Raw genomic sequence first — 22,476 nt, forward strand, 5'->3', positions numbered from 1 at the left:
GTGAATTCAATAGATTTTGCATTTACAATCAACTGCATGGTTCATTACAGTTAGCCAGGCATAAATCGGAGCAGGAGGCATTCTGTCTTTGTCTGGTTACGTTTTTGGTACATGGTTACCATCCCATTCTAACTCTGTTAGTCGCAGAATTTGAGTTGCTGAATAGCTTGAGCTGAGGAGATTTTGAGGTATGCATATTGCCAGCATACAGAGTGACCTTGATCTAGTTCCTGGTTAGAAAGAAGTGAAGTGATTCTACATTGAGGATGGAGTTGATGGGGAGAGGATGGACCGGGTGAGTATTCCACAGAAAATGGAGAGCTTATGGGATCTTAGGATTCCCAACTTGGTAGTGGGGATGCAAGGAAAACCCCATGATTCCCTGTACCAAAGAAGGGGCCTTGCGAGAGTTGTGGATATTGGTAAGTCAACATGCAAAAGCCGAAGGTTATCGACAGGTGGATGTAGCAATGCAGGGTTGAAGCCAGAATGGATGTTTCAAGTTGTCAAAGTGGGATCTACTTGTGTTTACCTTGCAGTAAATAACACAGTTGGTGGTGTAGCATTTGTTGAATGATTGTGGTCTAGAATGAAATGGTAGTGGGCTAATGCAGTGGTTGACCGCTTTGAAGTGAGCTTTGCTTCTGTAAGGCACATGTTGAAGGTAGCCTTGTTAAGGGTGGCTTTGATTTTGTAATGAGGGATCTGTGTGCAATGTGCTGTGCTTTGGGTTCGGTGAGACAGTCAAATTTATCTGAGCTGTGTTTTTTGCACGAACCCTGGACATGTATTAGAACCTCCTGCAGGTCAACTTAAGCTTTAGACATGGTTGCCATCCTTTTAATGAATGGATGTAAACAAGTAATGGATCAACTATGGCTGACAATAAAAGGAAACATTTCTGCACATATTACAGTCATTCCTTGGATTCAAGAATTCATGCCCGCTTGGAGATGAGTTTCTCATTTGTGCAAGGCATCAATTGCAGATACTTCACTTCTTTGGCTCAATTTGACAGTAATTAACTTATTCCAGCAATCGAGGGATGTGAGGACGTCTTGGAGTGCCCAGTTAGTGCTGATGACTAATTCCATTTGAGCCTTATGAGCTTGAATTGCATTCACAGTTGATGAAGGTCATTTTTTGAGCTGAAAACTACTTTCCAGGATCTACTGACTGTCGTAAATCTGCAGAGGGGCTGTAGTGTGCTTGTCGGTGGTCAAAGCAAGCGGGCCAGTTCTACATTAATCATCGAGTAGGTGCTACTTCTTTTTCCTTGGTGGTATTGGCACAATGAGCGAATTAATGGAAAAGATACTTGCCTATATGTGGGTCAGGATTTTTCCACACATGTACATAAGTGGTGAGTTGAGTTTGGTATTATCATCTTTGATGGAGTTATACCTGGATCTTCAAGTGGTCATTGTGATGGTGCAATAGTAGAATGTACATCTTTGCTTTGGAGACCATTGCTTTTTGCCCAAGAGCTTGCACCCATCCAACAAGCACGTCAGCCGGGCAGGTATTGCAATATGCTTATGGCTGATGGAATTGTTGTTCACCTTCTTTACATCATCTTTGATCACCAAATGGTGGTTGAAGGTCCACCAAGTTCAGGTGGGTAGAATTGTCATGATAGAAGAATAGTTGTGGATGTCATGTTTTTTCCTTCAATTACACATTTCATGTCTTCCAGCATGGTGACTCCCATCCAGAACACTTTCTCTCTGCTTTCTCGCTTGTTCCTCATCAGGCCATTCACCTGGTTTGCTTGTAACCTGGAATTTATGGTCTCCTGCATTGTTTGTGTTCTAGAGAGGTGACTTTGGACATCCAGGAGTAAAAGGTGGTAGATTCTGTTTCAGTTCATTATCTTCTTTTCTTCATGGGGCAATTACGACTATCACGATTACCTTTTGTTTGTGATTTGTTGAAGATGTTAGATATTTTGAGGAATAGTTTTTTGTGTGGCTAGCTGTGTCTTTCCTTTCAGTACAGGTAACAACTCATAAAGCATTCAGACATGTGGAGGAGGTTTGCAAGCACTTAGGCAAGTGTATGCCCTGCTCTCTTGCCTTTTTGGTAATTGCATAGTTGTAGATGTATTGTCCATCTTCAGAACTTGAAGTATGTACCCTTAGGCTCCTTATCAGCAAAGCTTACTTTAACTTTCTCTTGAAGACTTTGTGAAATGTTTGGATGTAGACCCACAGCTGTCATTATTTCATGGACACATTCGTAAGATATTTTCCCCATTTATCACTGACAAGACAGTTTTTCTTCTTTTTTCCATATATCTGGAATCTTCAGTGTTGTATAGCTCACTAGGATGTATGTTCAAAGGATGCTTAGAATTTAACTTAATTGCACAGCCATTTCATGGCACCCATCGCATTGTCTTTTCACGATTCTGGTCAGAAACGTCTGTAGGGTTTTTTGGCCAATATGAGCAGTACTTGCTCATATTGGTCATAGAAATGGCTAGAAAATGGGTTGAAAAGAATAGGGACTGTCAAAAGTGGGCCCAATTGCATTGTTCATTCAGAACCAGAGATTTTATTTTGGCGGAGATGTTTCCAAAGAAATTAGCTCTCATTCATGTCCATGGAGAAAACTTGACTATGCATCTGCTGTGTTTTTATAAATAAAAATATGAATTTGCAGCACTCACTATACAATCCATCATTTGCTGCATAATGTGCATTTTTTTTATCAAGAAAGATATTTGGCTTTTAACTCAAATGGATCAAAAGTTAGTAAAATAATCATTGTTTGCAGTGCCATGCCTGAGACTTCACATTCAAGAGTAGATTGTTGTAATTAGCCATATAAATAAATGACAGTGGTACAGAGAGGGTGTAAATATCACTCTTTGGGGGATTGCCGCATGGAGAGGTCAAGATATTCTTTTATTTCAAACAACACGCATTCTTATTCTCATCAGACCCTGTTTTCAAAGCAGCGGTTATTTCCACGGGGCAGTCAGAGTTGACCGAATCAAAATATGTTGCTGTCTTTTTAAGGTCCGGTGTCTTAAATCGTCTTAGTGACTATAGCAAGTATGACATGTATTTACCGTTCTTCAGAAAGGCATGGCATAATTGCCGCAACATTTGTCGCTTCTCGCTGCATAATTTAGTCAACCTTAGTGCATAAATTGGTCCTGCACTGCCTCATAATTCCAGTAGTCCTGGCTCTAGGCTGCCCACATTCAGTGCCCTGTTCACAAAGGTAAAGTTACACCAAAAGTCTAAATTTACTACTAGAAACTCAAGTTACTAGTAGTAAAATTACTAGTAGTAGCTTACCTTTGTGAATACCGAAAAGTAGTAAAGTTAGACTTTTGGTCTAAGTTACACTTATTGTCTAAGTTCACCTTTATTAATTCGTCCCTCAATGCGTGTGCTGTATGTGGGTCGATTCGCAAAGGTAGTTAGACTTTTGGTCAAAAGTCTGACTTTACTACTTTTCAGTATTCACAAAGGTAAGTTACTACTAGTGCCTTTACTAGTAGTAACTTTACTAGGGGTAAGTCTACTAGTAGTAAACTTACTAGAGGTAACTTACCTTTGTGAATACCGAAAAGTAGTAGAGTTAGACTTTTGGTCTAAGTTACACTTTTGGTCTAACTTTACCTTTGTGTACCGGGCTCTGAGTAATCTTGTGCTGTGTAATACGTTTAATGGGTATAGTAAAACGTTAGGTCGGCGATGGCTGTATAGTCAAAGATTTGACAATGCTTTTTATTTCCTTACAAGTAAAGACTGATGCTGGCTAGTGCAGAATTGTGTGATTGCTTAGTGGGTTGCTTTATTACAATGAGCCTTTATTTTCCGCCTCATAGTTCTTGTGTACCTTTCTACCTTCCACCATCTCTGCTTGGGTGGGTCTTTGACCAGTTGGGGGCTGCTTGGGATAGACGAGACAGTCTTTGAGGTGGAAAATAGGTACTTAAAGCATAGGATTGAGGAGGGACAATGAATTAAAAGGAAAGTGTGCTGCCTAAATCTTGTCAGAGGCACATCACGTGCGTAAGGACTGCGATGAGGACAGTTGGACTTTGCTAAGAGCTTCCCAAAAATTCTATTGTGAGAGGCATCTTCATTTCACTGTGCACATAATACAATGTGCTTTTTGCTGATGGCTTGCTATTTTGTGTTAATACGGCATGCCAGAGTCAGCGGTGCTGGAACCATTTTTAGCGTGGGGGTGCTGGAACTAACGCCATGCCACTAAAGGCACAGGGGCTAGGTGGCAGCCTGTTTTAGTAAACACAACAAATGCCAGAAAAAAATTGAGTGGTCCTTCGTTGGTCATTCTCAAGATAAACTCTTTCAAGTTTTATGGGAGTGCAGCAGCACCTCCTGCACCACAAGTCCCAGCACCATTGGCCAGAGTGGAATAAATCCCACTGGTAGGAGTTTCATTGTCATAACCAACCCAAAACCTGCACAAGGGCTATTTTATACATGAATGTATTCTGATACTTTTCTGCAGACCTTCTTGCATTCCTTCGTTGCTCTATGTCAGGGAAAAAAATGATACAAAATGTGTAGACACAGTTTCATAAGGTTTTCTGTCTGTTTGGGCAGGACAGACAGATTTTGAAAAGTTGGTGCGTGTCACTTTTGTTGGATTTCCTGCAAAGTGGCCATGGGCTGTTGTGTTCTTTGTTCTTCATGTTTTACTTGATGTTCGTTGAATTTTGCCCTCTATTTCATAGGGTGTTCCACATATAAGAAGTTTTTGCTGCAAATGTAATGTCTTATTCAAATATGATAATGAGATTCTTAACATGATAATGAGATTCTTAACATTGTAAGTGCCAGAGGGGGTGAAATGCTCATCAACACACACAAATGAAAGAAAGGGGAATTGGATCAACTGGGCCGGAAATAATTCAATAGAATGATTACCTCATAATCTTTGAAGCATTTATTTTAGGGGTGGGCGCAACTCTGAGTTTCACTCTGTAGAATTCTGCGGGGTTACACAATTACTCCACACCATTCCGGGGAGTTCTACCTACGGGCAGGAAATATGGAGCTCGCACTGCTTCTGCTGCAACTGAGCACCGGTAGCGCGAGTTGCGCTGAAAATCAGCGCAAATGCCACCATGTGTTGTGCAAGAGCGTGCAGCCATTCGGGTTGAATTTGCTGCAGATTGAGTAAAAAAATCCACTCGAGCAGCAGTTGATCTCCTCGAATGGCAGTCCTGTGACTGCGACTGCCCTCACTAGAAAATCATGCTTGGGGATGCCAAATCTCTCTCATATGTTCTGGAACATCCCTGGAGAAAAATTCTGCCACACGGCGTTTGGCAGAATTTCACCCAAACACTGCATTAAAGAGTAATAAGGAGTGACCAGAATTCCACCAATTCCGTGGGCAGAACAAAACACTCCACCCACCCCTAATAAATTAATTTTTTTTGCAATTGTTTCAGCATCACATTTCATAGCATTTTCAGAGGAAGACTAAACAGAAATAGTACATCATAGATAATAGATGCATACCTTCATTGAGTCTCAATCTCGAGAGCAGCGGGGACAGATGGTCGTCGAAGCCATCACCAAGTATCACTTGGGTATCATTGGCAATGACAGTATTCTTGACTGCAGAGTCTCTTATGGTGATGTTCTGGGCAGATTTCTGATCCCTTGTTATTGTGTAAGTTGTATCGGCATCTTCTGATGATGATCCAGTGTCGCATGAAAGTGAATCTGCATCAGAACCTACATAAAACATATTGAATTAGCTATAGTTTGGTGAGAAGGCTGCACTTATGAGTCACTCATGGATATTAGCAATCAAGGGCAGATAATCTCTGCAATATGGCCCTCCACACTCACTACATGAGAAGTCTCACTCTGGTTAAAGAAGTGTTCTGATTACAAACAGTTGAGACATGAAATATGTTCATAAGTGTAGCGCTAGGCTAGGAAGGCAGTGGTCTTAAAATGGAAGATACGACGCTGCACTGCTGTCCATAGACGCGAGTATGGTGTTCGACAGCATCGAGTGGCACTACTTGTTCGCCGTCTTGGATAGATTTGGATTTGGCCCCCAATTTCAATCGTAGATCAAGCTGCTTTATAGCTGCCCTTCAACCAGAGTGATTGTGAATGACTCAGTTTCCCACCCCTTCACCTTGCACAGGGGAACGAGGCAGGGATCTTCAGAAATACTATTGGGCGCCACAATTGTTAGTAATAAATGACTGGGCTTTTGGGGACCGGGACGACCCGGCATATCGGGTTGATCACCTGGTGATGAGCACTCGTGGCTACCCGGCCCCCTTGTTTTGTAAATGTGCTGAAAAGTCCATGCCCCCCTTAGAAAAGCAGTGTTGGATGCGTGGAAAGGGGCTAACAGATTTCTTGGCTGGGACAACCAGCTGACGGAACGTACCTCACTGTGGGACAGTGATATGCTAGAGGAGGTCGGGAAATTGCAGGGGCTGCCCCAAGAAATGGGAGAAAGTGTGGCATCAATGGGTCGCTTATAGGGATCTGTAAAGTAATGGGAGGGGGTGTATGGGTGGGGAGCAGACCGGCCACCAGATCGTGCAAGAACTCTCATAAAAGACCATTTAGTACTGTCCGGCGATCTAGTGAATTGATTGTTCATGACATGGAACTGTATTGCATGATGTCTTTGTCAACCTTTCTCTTTGACTACCGTACTGCACACTGCACTTTGTTTTTATTATGTTCCATAAAAAGATTTGTTAAAAAAACAAAAAAACGGTGAATACGTTCAACACTAGTAGACAGACCTGGTTTTTCAATCTTGGGTGTTTCTAACAGCAGGGATATTTGAAATATCTTTTCCCACCAGCAGTGGTGGAGTAAGGTGGCTAAGTGAGGTGGGTTTTTCTGGCAAATGTCTCTGTACGAGTCGCAGGATATCATGAAATCAATTCAACGAATTGTTAGAAGCCACTGAAAATCAATGAGGTATTAAGCCATTGAGGCAGTGTCAAGTAAGGTTGCATACTTTAATGCAGTCATGCTCAGAGAGTATGAGGCACATGAGACAGAATATCATTCCCAAGACTGGACATAAAGATAGATCTGGGAGTTCCAAGTGAAAACATAAAGTGCAAAACATTAAAACAAATCTGTTGCAAAGGCATAACTCCAAAATATGCACTATGCATGATTATTGCCCTACATAAATTTCGGCATAATTTAATTCCTAAATCCAGTCAAACTCGTTTGCCTTATAAATAAGGAATGGGTTAGTTCAGTAGAAACACGCAGAGCATCTAGTGCTAGCTGAGCATTTAATGCACTAAATAAGGAAATCATGTGCAGGCAGAAGAGTGTGCAGGATCTTTAGCCCAGATCTTGTCCATAAAAGTAATAAGCATAATGAAGACCATAGCAGTAGCTGCTACTACGAAGAAGTAGAAGAAGGACGACGAATAATAAAAAGAAGAACTACTACTACTACTGGTCTCTAGAGAATATACACCAGTCAAATCTTCTCGTTTGTCTGTCATACACTGCGTTTCGTGGACTGGCGGTGTTCCCATCCGCCCTCTGCTTGGTGTTCCAGTTTCTCTCAAAAATGCCTCTGCGATTGTCATGAACATCCTCAAGTAAGTGTCTCCTTGTCTCCATGAGTCATGTACAATACGCTCTGCCAAGCAGCAGCATCTCAGCACCGTGTCTCGTGGACACCAAGAGAACAGATGGCGATGAATTATCCATGAATGCAACAGAAGTGAGCAGTCGACAACCTGTGTAGGATCTATCCTAGGAAAAAATAGTAACTCACTTTGGCAGAAACAGGCAGGATTGTAACCTGAATGATGCACCCAGGAGAAGCCTAGCATGTCTGTGCCAGAACAGATTATTTTCTGATTCTTTATTATTTTATGCCATGGATGCCTCCAGACCCAGGTGTCCATGATGCGCAGCTGGCGGCCATGAAGATCCTGCATTGTAAGACTTGGAAGAATGTTTGCGGCTAACCACAGCCAGGGCGAGAAGAGGTCTGGTTGATGGAAGGGTTGGAAAGGGTTCACAGGGGGAGACAGGGAGTTCACTGCATGGTGCAATTGGTTCAGAATGTTTTAGACTCTAAAATGGGTGCATAAACGAGCTTTCAATTAAACGCGAACTCTACCTGCATTCTTCTTACCAAAGCAATCAAAGCACCCTTCCAGTACATTTCTTGATGCTTACTGCTTTATTTTCACCCATGTGACTGGGATGAGAGTTGTGCTTGCTCAAGGTAGTTTTTGTGGTGGTGGTTTTGATGATGGTGGTAGTAGTGGTATTGATATTGGTGTAGGCGGCTTTGGCAGTATTATTGCTGTTGATGTGGTGTGGTGTGGTATGGTATTAGTGATGATTATATTGGTAGTGGTGTGGTATCGGTGACTTATTGCTGGTATCGAGTCATGACAATTTTTTAAAAAAATATATCCCTATTGCAATACAAAAAAGGAGTGCGTTCTGTTTACAGTACATCTATGAGATATGAATGTTAATATGACAAAATGTATGATAGCTATGTGTTCTTTTTAGATGTAAAATAGTTCCTCATGCATTGCAATGTGTGCACCCCATAGGAGGAGAAAGGATATACTCAAGCAGCCAATAGTATGACAGTGGGAGAGAAATACTCTTCTGGGCTGATCTAGTATGCCAAAGGCTGATCTAGTATGCCAAAGGCTGAAAAAGGCTGATCCAGAAAAGGCTAGTGCTTGAATTAGCTGACCCAACTCCTACTCTACGTGCAATGTAAACAGCAGGTCTTGAAAACAAATGCAATGTCCACCCAGACCTTAAAATGGGTGACTTCAACAAGTATAATTATGAATCAATGGTTGAAATTCAGCAATGCTGTCCAATACTCATTTTCTTAAATTAGCTGCCAGAATTCAGGATCTGCATTTTCAATTTGGAGTAAAACTCTTTTTATTCCGTTTACCCTTTGTTCGTTGATGTTAATTGTCACCCCTGTTTCTATATTCCTCCTCAGAAAAGTTTCTTAAGATGTCTCGAAGACTTGGCACTTTCTGCTTTCAGACGATACACCTTTTTCTACTGCCTTGCTTAACACAAATGCCTCAGCCAGTAGGAAATGGGTGGAGGTGTTCCTCCCCTGCTAGTCTGCAGCAATCAAAGCTCTCTCAATTAGGGAACACACAGAGGGGGCTATTCTCAATGAAGTGGTGGTGAAAGGCGTTACGCTTAACGCCTCTCACCGCCACTTCGTAAACGCGAGGCTGCAACCTATTCTCAAGAATGTGGTGCAGCCTGGCGTTTCCCCCTGCGATGGCGCTACGTTTCACGACTTTGCGCCAACGCAGGCATCCTTGCACCAGATTGCAAGGGTGTCTGTGTGCAGGGGAGGGTTGTTCATGTACAGGAAGGTACCCCTTCCCGCACTTGCCGGGAGGCAGTGCGCGTTGCTTGCTAGGTGCTGGGTATGAGAGAGGGGTGGAGTACCCCTGTGCGACGCGCTGGGGAAGGAGGAGGTAAGTAAAAGAAAATTACACCATGGCTGAGTATGATCGCTGCTCAGGATGCGGGAGGAGTGCGCTCCTCGAGTCACAGGTTCTGTGAGGAGAGAGGTAATGGCGAGCATGAGAGGCTGCACGTGGAAAGCAGATGCAATCCAACGAGGAAAAGCGCGCGTCACCTTACTTGGTCGTGGAGCTGCACCCGCATGGCACCTACTGAGGTCTCCCGTGTCCCGGATGGTGAGGGATCCAAGGTGGTGGGAGTTTAAGTAGTGATTGACTCCATGGGGTACGTGCTGTCTGTCCGGAGGTCGCGAGCTGGGGAAAGAGGCCTGCGCATGTGCCAGGCCGGTGTGTTGGCTGCACGCGCATGCGTGGAAGAAAGCGGGACTACCGCGCATGCGTGGTGGTCGCTGATCAAGCACGCGTGCACAGAAGGGCCTTGGTGCCGCGCTGTGGTTGCGGCGGACCAATGTGAAAGGAAACAGTGCCGGGCACGTGGATGCCAGGAGGGGAAAGGGGCATTAACGGCTGTATTGGTGTTGAAGACTAAGTATGGAGCAAAACAACATGTTTGAGGGCGCCAGAGGGACATAAGGCAAAAATAGGAGGCTATAGGTATTGCCAGGCATGTGAAGGACTGGGTGCCCGGAATGGAATATGTGTATGGTGGCTTAAGTAGGTCCAACCAATAGGTGAAATAAGCGAGGTTAGGATCTCCTGAGGCTGTTCCAGGGGATATTGTCATTTAAGCCAATGGTGTGGCTGGACAGACGATATATCCATCTTTGTTCGTGTTCCAAGAGGCGACTCTGGATGTTGGGTAGGTTGTGGTCTAAAGCCTCTAGGACAACCCATCTCATATCATTGGTTGTGTGGCCTTTTTCTAGGAAATGGTTGGTCATTTTCGTGGTGTTTTTCTTGCAGCGTATTGTGCTGCGATGCTCACAGATCCTGGTTTTTATTTTGCGAGTGGTCATGCCAATATAGATTAGGTTGCATGGGCAAGTTATCCGGTACACAACATTTTCTGTGTTGCAGTTCGTGTGCTTGCGTAGTTCCCATGTTTTACCAGGTTCAAGATTCAGGTGTTTGGTCATCTCGGTGATATGGCAGACACTGCAATTGCCGCACGGGAAATGCCCTTTGATGTTGGGAAGGCCCCAGGCGTTGAGGACCGTGTTGGTGGGTCTGGGAGGGAGAGAAGGTCTAGTGGATACTATGGTGTCCTTAATGGTTCTGGCTCTTTTGTTTGATAGGAGGGGAGGTTCCCAGTTGAGATTTCCCGTGTTCAGGATTCTCCAGTTCTTCCTAATAATTTGGGCAACCTTGTTGGTAACCGTATTGTAGGTAGTCACGCATGTAAGCGGCGGACTTGTGGGTTCCTTCATGTAGTTTTCCAGTAAGCCATCGCGATTTTGGTTTCTGGCCCTCTTGTTGGCTGTCTTGGTTATGTTTTGTGGGTAACCTCGTTGGTGCAGCTTGTGGCAAAGGTCGGTTGCCTGTACCTTGTAATCCTTGGTGTCACTGCAATTTCTGCGGAGACGAAGGAATTGGCCATACGGTAGGTTTTCGCGGAGGGCTCGGGGGTGGAAACTGGTAAAGTGTAGTAGGGAATTGCGAGCCGTAGGTTTGAAGTGAGTCTTGCTCATCAGGCCTCCTGATGCTGCTTTTATGTCTAGGTCCAGGAAGGTGGTCTGGTGCCTGTCTGAGCTGTGTGTGAACCTGAGGTTGGGGTCACATGTGTTGATCCACTCACAGAAAGAGGCCAGTGATTCTTCTGATCCCTCCCAGATCAGAAGGATGTCATCAATGTATCGTTTGTAAAATTTAATTTGAGGAATGCGTGGTAAATTGTTATTGAGGAGATGTTTGGTCTCAAAATGGAATACGTACAAGCCCGCTATGCTGGGGGCGAAAACGCTCCCCATCGAAGTCATTGAGAGCCTCTTCTAATACTTTAAGGGTATCATCTTGAGGGAGGCTAGTGTACAAGCTCTCTACATCAAGTGACACTAGAAAGGAAGTGTTAGGATCGTAGTGTATGTCCGCTAGGAGTCCTAGAAGGTCTTTAGTATCTTTGAGGTATGTGCTGGTGGACTGAACCAATGGTTGCAAGAAGTGATCACAGAAGCGTGACAAGGGTTCTAATAGGGACCCGATGCCTGAGACGATGGGGCGTCCAGGGGGAGGAGTTTTGTTCTTGTGGATTTTAGGAACAGTATAGAAATATGGTATTCTGCCTTGTGTGGTTGTGAGGAATTTTGCCTCATTCTTCGATATCTGGCCAGTGTGTTCCGCATCGTCCACTATAGATTGTATGCGAGTTTTCAGGGAGGAGGTGGGGTCATGTGTGAGCAACTCGTAGTTCTTGGTGTCATTTAATAGGCGCTCACATTCTCGGTGATAGTCATCTTTATTGAGTATTACCGTACCTCCCCCTTTATCAGCTGGTTTGATAATGATCTCTGGGTTGTTCTTCAGTGATTGTAGGGCCATTTGTTCTGTCTTGCTTGTGTTTTGGAACGTGTGAGGTTCTTTGAGGGCTTCTATTTCTTTAAACACTGTTTGCTCGTATACCAAAATTTCGGGCGGTGTGGAGCTGGGTGGAGGTATGAAGGAAGACTTAAGTCTTAGGGTGGTGTCCCCTTGGTCTCCTGAATCAGTGAGTGTGGGGGCATTCTCAAAGAAAGCCTTGAGCTTGAGTTTACGAAAGAATTCTGCTAGTTCGCAGTGCAGTTTAAACTTGTCAAGTTTGGTTGTCGGGGCATAGCCAAGTCCTTTTTCTAGGATGGCTACTTCTGTAGATGTTAAGACATGTTTGGAGAGGTTAGTAACAAGGCTCAGCGTGTGCTCGGGCCTGGTTGTTGGTCTCTGGTTTGGCTCCTTGTCTGAGCTCCCTGCTGTGGATTGTCTTGCCAGTGTACCATGTTCCCTCTGCGTCTCCTTCCGCGTCCTCGTCGGCCTCTCCCTAAAAACGACTGTGGTTGGTTCTGGTTCATGTATGGTAGTGGGGGTCCAAAAGGTGGGTTCCAACCGTAGCCAAATTGTGGATGTACGGGAGGGTACATAGGTGGGTATAGTATATTGGGTCCCTGGGGTCCTTGGGACCATGGCTGTTTCCATCCTGACTGTCCACCTCTGCCTTGCTGGCGTCTTCGGTAGCTGTTGTTGCTGGAGCCACTGCTTACTGACGAGTCCTCGTCCGAGGATGTACCTGACGTGTCAGCACGGTGGGGTGGTTGGTAGTCAGCTTCGGCGTAGGGGCAGGTCTTTGCGTAGGAGAATCTTTTCAGATCCTTCTGGAATTTGGTAATTTTGCTTTGAGTGAGGCCCTCTTTGTATTCGTTGATTTCTTTATTGGTTTCATCCAGTCTTTTTTGAATGAGGAGAGTGTGGCTTTAAAGTGAGTTTCCGTGGCTTGTATTTCGCTGTAGTCAAGCATCGTAGTACAACCGGGGGGCATTCGGCCACCCGGTTGGGACCCCAATGATGAAGCATGACACCAACTAGGTTGGTGTGTGAGGGGTCTTTTAACTTACCTAGTGGGTTCCCAAGCACTGTCTGACAGTGATCGTACCAACATATCTGGGTTCGTCCATATTGAGAATGCTGCCATAATTTGTCACCTCACTACTTGGCACCAGCAGGGACAAGTGGATTTCTTTTTATTACAGGGTCTGTAGTTCTCTGACAAATTGCGGCCCAAGGGCAGTTAGATGTATTATAAAATTCCACACGCCTGAAGAAGGAAGGGGAAACAAAATATAGAAAAACAGTAATAGAGGAAGAAAGCATGGACTAAAAAAAAGTAGTAGGAGTATGATAAAAGGACTGGAAGAAGAGGCATGAGATGGAACCAAGACTAAGAAGTCTTGGGTATTCAGCAACCCCAGAATTCTGCACCAATCGTGGCAGGTCTGCTAGGAAACACTTTTGGCCCTGTACTTAAAAGCTTACAAATTCAGCACTAGAGTGTTGTGCTCTAAGCATCTCCTATAGGTGTGCATCAATAATCCCAACAGGTGGGCTGGGAGGTGCAATGGATTGAAGCGGTCAATGGGTACTGCAGTTTGCCCAGTTCTATACCATAAGGCATTACCCTTCCATAATCATCTATATGACCATCCATAGACTGCTTGGGCGCAGACACATAAGCAAGAGTGGGTTTGCATCCACAAAGAGGGGCGGCAAAAATACATAAAGTATCTGTACAGTGGTAGCCGAATGGCGCATCTCTTGGAGCTATGCACATGTACTGCTGCTATAGTAGTATTTGCGGTTATCACTCAGGGAAAGCCCTGCAATGGCATCTACGGAGCACTCTATGCACTGACCCTTTTGTTGGTTTAGTGACCATGCATGTAATTAATTACCAATAATGTTGGTGCACAATTTAGTGTACAATAATTAAGCATTTGCATTTTTTCAGATTTCATATTTTCTCCAGAATAAATTATTTGTATTTTACAGTAATATTTTAATCTCTTTGTGACACGTAGGTGATCCCTGTATGCCCCGTGACTCTTAAACCCATGTACATAGCAATGAGTCTAGTACGTACATACTGCTATTTCCAAAATCTATATCCGGTATTATGATACAAAGGGTAAAGGCATATTCTTAAACTACTACATAATGATGTAGATGTTTCAAAGTGTTCCGTCACTTTTGACTTGACACAAAGAGACTGAAAAGAAGAATATATCAGATTTCCACCTACATGCTTGCCAACTGCACACCTAGTTTGCGGGCCCTGGCATTCATTTGCCAACCTAATGCACTCTGAAAGTTTTAGTCCTGGTTTGCAAGATGTAAGCCTAGGAATGAAAAGTCTCCTAAAGACTTGGTACTAGTTGGAAATCCTGAGCAGGCCAGTCACTCAAGTGGCCTGTCTATTCAACTGCCTTAACTCTTAACCAGATTCCTCCCTACTGCACCACCTACCATTCTGTATCTCCGTACATTCTTATCAAGGTAGTAAAAGTGACAACACAGACGTCGCTTATTTAAGAATTGAAAAAAGGAAAATTCAAAATGACTTGTATTGCGCAGTCTAAAACTCATGTACCGACTGAGCACATTTTCATGAGAGTTGAAAAAAATATTTGCATAATTCTCATAGCTATTAACTGGCCAATGCCAGAGAGTGGCTCTTTGTCAGTCTTCTTTCCAGTCTACAGCACTCGGCATGCTGGGACATGTAGTTTCACAATCCACGTAGCGCAGGTATGAATCTGCAAGTCCCAGTGTGTTTAGTCCTGTTGGCTTAAAAATCAGAACTCAATGCGATTAATCCGCAAGATATAGAAAGGAGGCACATCAGGAATGAAACATCGACAGTCAGCGCAAGCTAGGGTCGGCTAGAAGCGAAACGCTTCATTCAATTAAGCCTGGAGACACAAGCAAGGCTCCCTTAAGCAGCCAGGGGCGCTGGATATCTGGCCCTACGCAGGCCTGCAGATGGGGGCAACATTTGATAGGCAAACTACTAGAATGTTATGTACAGCAAAATAAGGTCCGGCTTATGACCACGGTGTGTGTTATCTGCAGAAAACTCCGCTCCACTTCCTTGGTTTTAAAGTAGGAAGTCGAATACTCCGACTTCGCTATCCTTAACCAATCCAACTCCTGACTCTAAACAAGCATTGGCCGCGCGGCCGTGAAAGTGACATGGCAGCGCGGCCCGCGAAAGTGAAAGTGATCGCGATCAAAGACCGATGGCGGCTGTGCCCATGCACGCTCGCGTGAACGCAAGCACTAGGCCACCAAAAGCCTGTGGCAGCACTTTCGAAACCCACACACTAAATTTCTCGCAGAGCAGCGTATGCGCTGGCTCAACGAGACCTAAAAACGAGAAGAAATGAAGCATTTCTCCTCGTTTCCCCAACTTAACACCAGGATTTTTCGTGAAAAGGGCCTTATTCTCAAGGCAGCGTTAAGCCACTTGATGTGGCTTAAAGCCACGTTAAGTGGGTGAAGTGGGTTAACGCTGCCTTGAGAATAAGGCGCTGACCCTATCGCTACGGGAACGTCAGAAAAAGTGACGAAAAAGTGACATTGCCATGGCGATAGGGGCTTGAGAATATGCCCCAAAGTTTGCACATCTGTATTCCTTAACTACTGCCTAAAACAGAGCAAGGCATCTGCCAGTAGGAGCAGACTGACCATTAGCTCACTCACTAATGCTGAATTGTTCGACTGCACTAAAGGCTTTGGGGTTGGTCCCTGATTCTTTACGATCACTTCAGCGTAGGAGTTCACATCCAGCCTTATTAGCTTCTCTTAATGTAAAAACATGTTTTAAAAGTTGTGTTGGGAAGCACACCTTTTATCTCCTTTTCAGACATGCTGGGAGCAAACACTAACCATTTACAGGCCATTCTTCACAGTGTATATGTTTGCTTAACGGACATCCCGCTGAGCTGCCAGACGCATCACACAAGGCCACCAGAGGCTAGCCAGTCAGCCTCTGACTGTCAGCTATGACATCTATCTCTTGGGTGTAAAGAACTGTACTTGAAGGAATGTGCAGAAGGAAACCACAGTATGTGGCTGAGCACTCACTACACATGCACAATGTCATCAATAAGGGCCAGAGTTCTTGATTAAGGTTTATTTACACAAGAACACGTTGTACCCCCAGATTATAGATTATTTATGTAAATTCGGAAATCAACATTACTTTGACAATAGTTTTCCCTTCTAGTCTTTTTTATTTTTGAAGGTTGCCTTATAGGCCCATATTTCGAGTAAAGTGGACAGAATAGTCCTTCAAATATGGCAGATATCCTGTTTGCCTTAAAAGTGCCACAGGCTCTAATGCAACTGAAATACAGCGGAGGCACATCTCCACATCTGTGACGGAGTATTCCATCTGCCAAACTCTAAAAAAAATAAAAGGCCCACAGCGTTGTGGGTGGGATGTTTTCTGATCTATAATTCATGTATCTAAAAATCTAATGCTGTTAAAAAATTAATTATTCCATGATTTGCTAAGATATGTTTGTGTCTGTTTCAGAAAATAGCCAGTTGATACATAATATTGATTTTAAGCATGTGTTAAGTCTAAAGTCACCATTAAAGGAGACTTGTCTAGATAACATTAAATGACCAAGCATGTAATGTGACACACAAAGCAATACTATTTAACACTTCCATAATTCTCCTTCTATTTTGGATCTTTTTCTCTCTTCGAGTTTCCTTTACAATTTCCTCCCCATTTTCCTCAACTATTTCCATTTTTCTTTCCTGTTTCCAGAGGTCTATTATGCGGTCTCCATTAGCTATCTCTACATTATCCTACGTTTCCAATTCTCTAAAGGCCCACTGTCCCTGTTTTCTAAATCATTATTAAAATAAATGTACCAATTCTCATATGTACATAGGATCAAATATGCACAGCTTAAAAGCAGTCTTCGATATAATATTTTTCAAGTGTGTATTGAAATACGGCCATTTTATCAAGCGTCTTGGCACACTAATTATTTGTGGCACAAAATTTTAATAATGTCCATAACCCTGAAAAGGCAATTGTGCCAAGAAGGAAGTTTAAAGTGAGGGCTTTACTTACAGCATGTAAATGTGATATATGGGCTGCGGACAAGGGAAGTTGCCATTAGTGTAACAATCAAAGACATTGATCTTGATCAAATTAATGTAGCTAGAAAAACAAGAAGCCGACTTTTAAAGCCCAGAAAATAATCAGAATCCTGACAGTAATGAAGCCCTCAACAATCTTGTAATTATAAAAAAAATATTTAAAAAAATTCTGGTACAAACCACGTTGAAAGACTTGAAAATTGGGCTTATGGGAAGAGGTGCGGCAAGTCCAGACTTATGAAATGAAGCACTGCTTCTGTAATTGACTACAACTGGCAGGTCTATTAGTGTCCTGGTCAAATTAATTATTCAGAATATTAGCGCAGGCGGAACACAATCACAGGTTTTATGCCCTAAAGTCTACATTCGCAGGGGAGGCATCATGGAATAAGCAGCAGGTTGCAGAGTTACATCTGAGGATGTCCAGTGAGAGAATTTGTACTTAAAAAAAGATATCAGTTGAAATCAAATAGCTGCCTTGATGGTGGTTGAAGGTGCACCAGAAACATTTAAAACACTAAAACAATAACAGAACCCACCTTACGCTATCCCAAACCTTACGCCATCCCAAGTGCTGTTATTGAATCCTTTGGGGTCCTCGCAGTGGAGTTTTGGAAGGGGTATGCACTGATTCAAATGTGCACAATAGACAGACAGTTCCATGGAGTGTTGAGGGGTGGATCATTAATACATGCAAGACTGAAATGTATGTTTGATGTAGTGAAAAGTAAGGATGAACTAATAGCTGGATCAAGGATCCCCACAAGCACTAATACTGAATCCTACAAACTGCTGCAAAGTAGATGGCCGGATCATCTTTACATGGTATTTTTGATGGAGGGTTCTTAATCTGAATTCCTTTCAGTACGTTCTGTGTTAAATTTTGCAAAGCAAATCAAGGTAATGATACCTGGAAATGTGCATTGCCCTTATGGCCTACCATTCTTTCGGAAAGATGACCAAGGGTCCTGTAGACTAAACACATTATTAGATGCCCCCCATCAAACTGTACTGTAGGAACCTAATAGCAATGTTGAGGAATGGGCAGAAACACATGAGATTACTGATTTTAACTGGGCTGGATTATGAAAGGTTCTCTAGCATTGACCTCTGGCACTGAGGATGCTGATCTAGAACTATGTCAGGTTGTGGGACAGCCTTCCGCCATACCTTTCGTCGACCATGGACAAACCTTTGATTCAGCAAAACAGAGCCTGTTGCAGATTTGACCAGGTTTGCAATGGGCCAATTTATATTTTAATAGCACCTTTATATGCAGATACTACTGCACCACATAGCTATGAGGGGAGAGGGATGCAACTGTCTCCTTTAATGATAACAATGGTGATGTACGCTTGTTCTTTGGCCCCAGTACTATATCTGAACTACACTGCGTACCTCCTTGTCGGGAGACCGATTGGCATTACGATGCACCCAAGTTAGACACACAGGGATTTGCTACTTTCCACTACGCTGAAGAAAGAGCATTAGCGTACTTTCTTAGACTTGAATAGTGAACAGTGGAAAATTGTAAACGGGCAATTTTATTGAAGGAACCAGGTAGCTCACTAGTGTTTGGATTAGATAAAATGTTGGATGCATGGGGTAGGTAAGTTTACTTAATTTTTAATTCCATACCCTGCATGTAGACTGTCTATGTATTCAAGAGAAAAAGCGAAACAACACCAGGCCATTTATCGAATGAATGGGAAATAGTGAAGGGTGTCTCACTCTCAACTCGGTCTTGATAATTGGGAATCAACAATCCCTTTAACGGGAACATATATAGCGTTTCAGGACAAAATCTGCCACAGTTTGTGGGAGCAAATAGTCAGCATGTGCAATTTTCATTCTTTGGAAATAACATGCTACTTACTACTTGGAATTCCCTACTTCTATGTGTAATACTAGAATCAAGGGCAAATTGCACACCAGCTGATTAGTGTATTCCATGCTAAAGCAAGTAACTGGAGGAACAACTTGCACACACATTTGCATTTCTACTGTAATTTGGCCTTTATATTCCTACTGGATAATATGCCACAATGTGGGTGGACATGTGGAGCAAAACCACCATAAACACTGAAGATTTTGCTGAAAGAGTCTTTGGTGACAAGGTACTCAGAAACACAAATCTGCTGAAGTTTCTCCTCTAAGATTTCACACTAATGTTCATGAAAACATGCAACTTGTCAAACGGTTTCTTACCTGAATTATTCCTTGTCAAATTCTCATCACTTTCCATGCTGTTCTCTTTTCTCCTTGGACCGTCAATATTATAGTTGACTACCATTATATTGCTATTGCCAATCATGGAATTCTGAAGCTGTGATTGGGTAATATTCACTTCCTGCGATGGAGTGCGGGAGGTCACCTTCTCTGGCACGGCCTCCTCCGCGTCTACTGATGAAGACTGATACTCAGGGGCATTGTGAGAAGCATCTCCTGATCAATAATGAAAGCAATGTTCATCAGTTCTTGCATTTTGTCACATCAAACTCTTCTAAGCAGAACAGAAAGAAAATAGAAACATGTGAGCATCTATCAACATAGCCCAATGTTTGGGCTAGTTTCCCTAACAATAGGGGTTGATATAAATAGGAAAAATGCCCTCATTTTTTTAACCAATACAAAATGAGTATGTGTGACAGAAATGTGCATATATTTAGATTCAGTGGAGGTTAATTATATAATTCTTGGTCATTCGGAAAATCAGAAAAGTTTGGGGATATTCTATTCCACCTTGGATTGCAGATCCCTAGATGAAGGAGGCAGGTACACATTAACAGCAGAAGATTAATTTGCCAGCATATGGCACCTTTATATTATCTAAATATGACAGTACTTGGATTTGTTTACATGTATATACCCTTGATCTGTGTCATCACAGGGGGTGTTCTTTATAGTTCCTTGACAACTGTTCAAAAACCATTGAATACTACTAAGCTGCCATGAGAGCTTGTTACTTAGTTGCCTGGAACACTGCTCCAGGTATGGTACCCATGCACAAAATGTGAGATGTATTTATTGCTATAACTGATTACTGTGTAAGGAGTGCTATACAGCACTGCCTTGAGCATATCCTGCAATTTATGTGGCATGAACAGTGTGGCACCGTGAGGCATAATAAGTTGGCACTGATTAGCATCCAAGTCCAGGTTAAATAAAGAATTGATGAATCAAGCATGTGATCACCTTTCTCTGATGAAAGTGTTTAGTTTTTTTATAACTACTGTTTTTTATAGCCTGAACAAGAACCATGATAGCATTGTCATGTGATTACTGCATGTGATATACTGGAAAAAATGGTAGCCTTCCAGGAGCAATACTATTCAGTTCCTCGCCCATCCAGGTCGACTTTTTCAGAATTTCATGAATTTTCTTTTATCCTCCTAGAAGATTCTATCCATCTGATACCTTCTGATGTTATCTGCTGCTGTTATATCCTACACGCAGGCGCTATCTTCATCAGCATTCCCAAACACCAACCTCTTTTTTCTGGACTCAGTCCATCAAATACCTTGTAATACTATTGCTACCATCAATCTTTCTACATCCAGCTGCTAGGATCACTGGCTCCCGCAAGCATCATTGCTTCAGGGTCTTTTATTGAGTAACCCGAAAATTAAGTTTAGCGCTTTTCCTTGTCTCTCCGGGACATCTCAATGGAGACCATCTCCAGATCAAGTTACTATTAAAGACAGAGCTACACTTCTGGATTAAATCAAGAAGAACCACAAGTCTCACTTGTTCAAATTATCTGAATAAACATCCAAGGATAGGAAGAATTTCAATTCAGTTGCTGGCACCTACTACTAAATGCCTTAATGTCTAAGCCCAGTCCTGGAGAACTACGCTTATTGAATTTGGAGCAATCTTCTTCTCGACATTGTTCACATTGCGATACTGAAATACTCAAGCAACCAGTCCTTTCCAAATAAGCAGAGAAGAAGAGACAGCTTGAAAAGCTTCTATCAAGGCTTTAAAATACAGACCTGATGATGGAATGTAAGCTTTTACATTAAAAAACCAACACAACAGTTCTGCCCACCTCCAAGAGCTAGACCACGATCGCCAAGCTGATGGCACATCCTCTTAACTTGCCCATGGAGGGGCAGGAGCTTCATCCACCTAAAGGAAGACCACATAGAGCTAATCTGTGTCAGCCTGCCTCACTTACGCCTAGTGCGGATGGGTCATGGGTCTTCAATGACTAGACCACCACTCGACGAAGTCCTCATCCCTGTCTAAGATCTTTCTGAAACAAAGGAGTCGCAGTAGCCTTACAAGATAGACTTTCAACCTTCGTATGCAGCAATTCCATTTCACTGGGATTAGTACCTGAGTCTGCCGTCCAATCCTCATATGTTACTTGAGGGAATGCCAACACAACAGGTGACCAGAAATAAACTTACGCTTCAGCTCTAAACATCCAGACATGTACTACAAGGTATGTAGACATGTATAACCAATACCTCCCTCTGCACTTCTGGTTACACATCGTCCTTGCTCCCAGGAAGTAAAAGCCTCCACAATGTCTTCCACTTTGGTCTTCAATACCGGTCTCAACTTTGCATCAGCAACTAGTTCAACATTTGGTTCAATAGATATCCCTATTCAACAACGGACTGAGTATATGTGTTATTCCGTTTATGGACCCCTTCTGATGACCACCTTCTCTCTACCTCTCCTTAAGGTTCCCATGCCACTTTACAGCATTTGATGATTCCACCCTGTCTAGACCAGCACTGCTGGTCCAATACAATTAATTTTTTAGACGCTCCTCCACAAACATCCTCCCTCTAACAGCAACTTAACTAAGATTCTGTTCTCCTATAATGGTTTCCACTCCTTCAGTAAGCATCCTACTATAAATCCTCTCTCTTGGGGCCTCCTTCCAACTCTCTCAGCCAAGCGTTTCCATGTCCACACCAGCTCGGTCTCTTCAAACGCTTTAACCCCTAACTCCTATGCCTTTCACTATGTGATTCCATAAAGATCATGCATCTGCGATTCCCATACTCAAACACTCCACACAGACACCTCCGAACCTAACCATGGCACCCTAGATCTGTAGTATAGATCGTGGGTCCATTGTCAACATCTGCTAAGTTAGCATGAGCTTCGCTGCCATGAGGCTGCTTTTGCGCACGACGCCACATTCGTTATTTTTGCAAGACTTTATTTGTGCCCTTTTCACATGAGAATTGTCTGCTTTTCATGTTCTCTGCTGAGCGCTAAAGTTTAGTCTGCACACGATGTACAAGGTCGATCAATAATGCCACTTGTTATTCTGTTCTGGTCAATCCCTTGCACCTAGACATAACATGACACACACAGCTGCACTACTGGAACTCGTATGCTTTAATATTGCAAGCTAAGCGTGTTGTTCA

The 22,476-nt window shown here is 43.1% G+C and overlaps 1 protein-coding gene across 1 annotated transcript in view; it reads right to left on the minus strand.

Annotated features, from left to right (window-relative positions):
- The window catches only part of ZBP1 (Z-DNA binding protein 1), a 208,640-nt gene that overhangs the window by 18,146 nt on the left and 168,018 nt on the right, over positions 1 to 22,476 (minus strand). Inside the window, exons 6-7 of the mRNA XM_085619293.1 lie at positions 19,292 to 19,528; positions 5,517 to 5,735 (exon numbers count right to left, since the gene is read on the minus strand). Coding sequence (XP_085475419.1) covers positions 5,517 to 5,735; positions 19,292 to 19,528 — 456 coding nt within the window. The remainder of the gene's footprint in view (positions 1 to 5,516; positions 5,736 to 19,291; positions 19,529 to 22,476) is intronic.

The sequence above is a fragment of the Triturus cristatus genome, chromosome 7 (assembly GCF_964204655.1).
Source record: "Triturus cristatus chromosome 7, aTriCri1.1, whole genome shotgun sequence".
Lineage (NCBI taxonomy): Eukaryota > Metazoa > Chordata > Amphibia > Caudata > Salamandridae > Triturus > Triturus cristatus.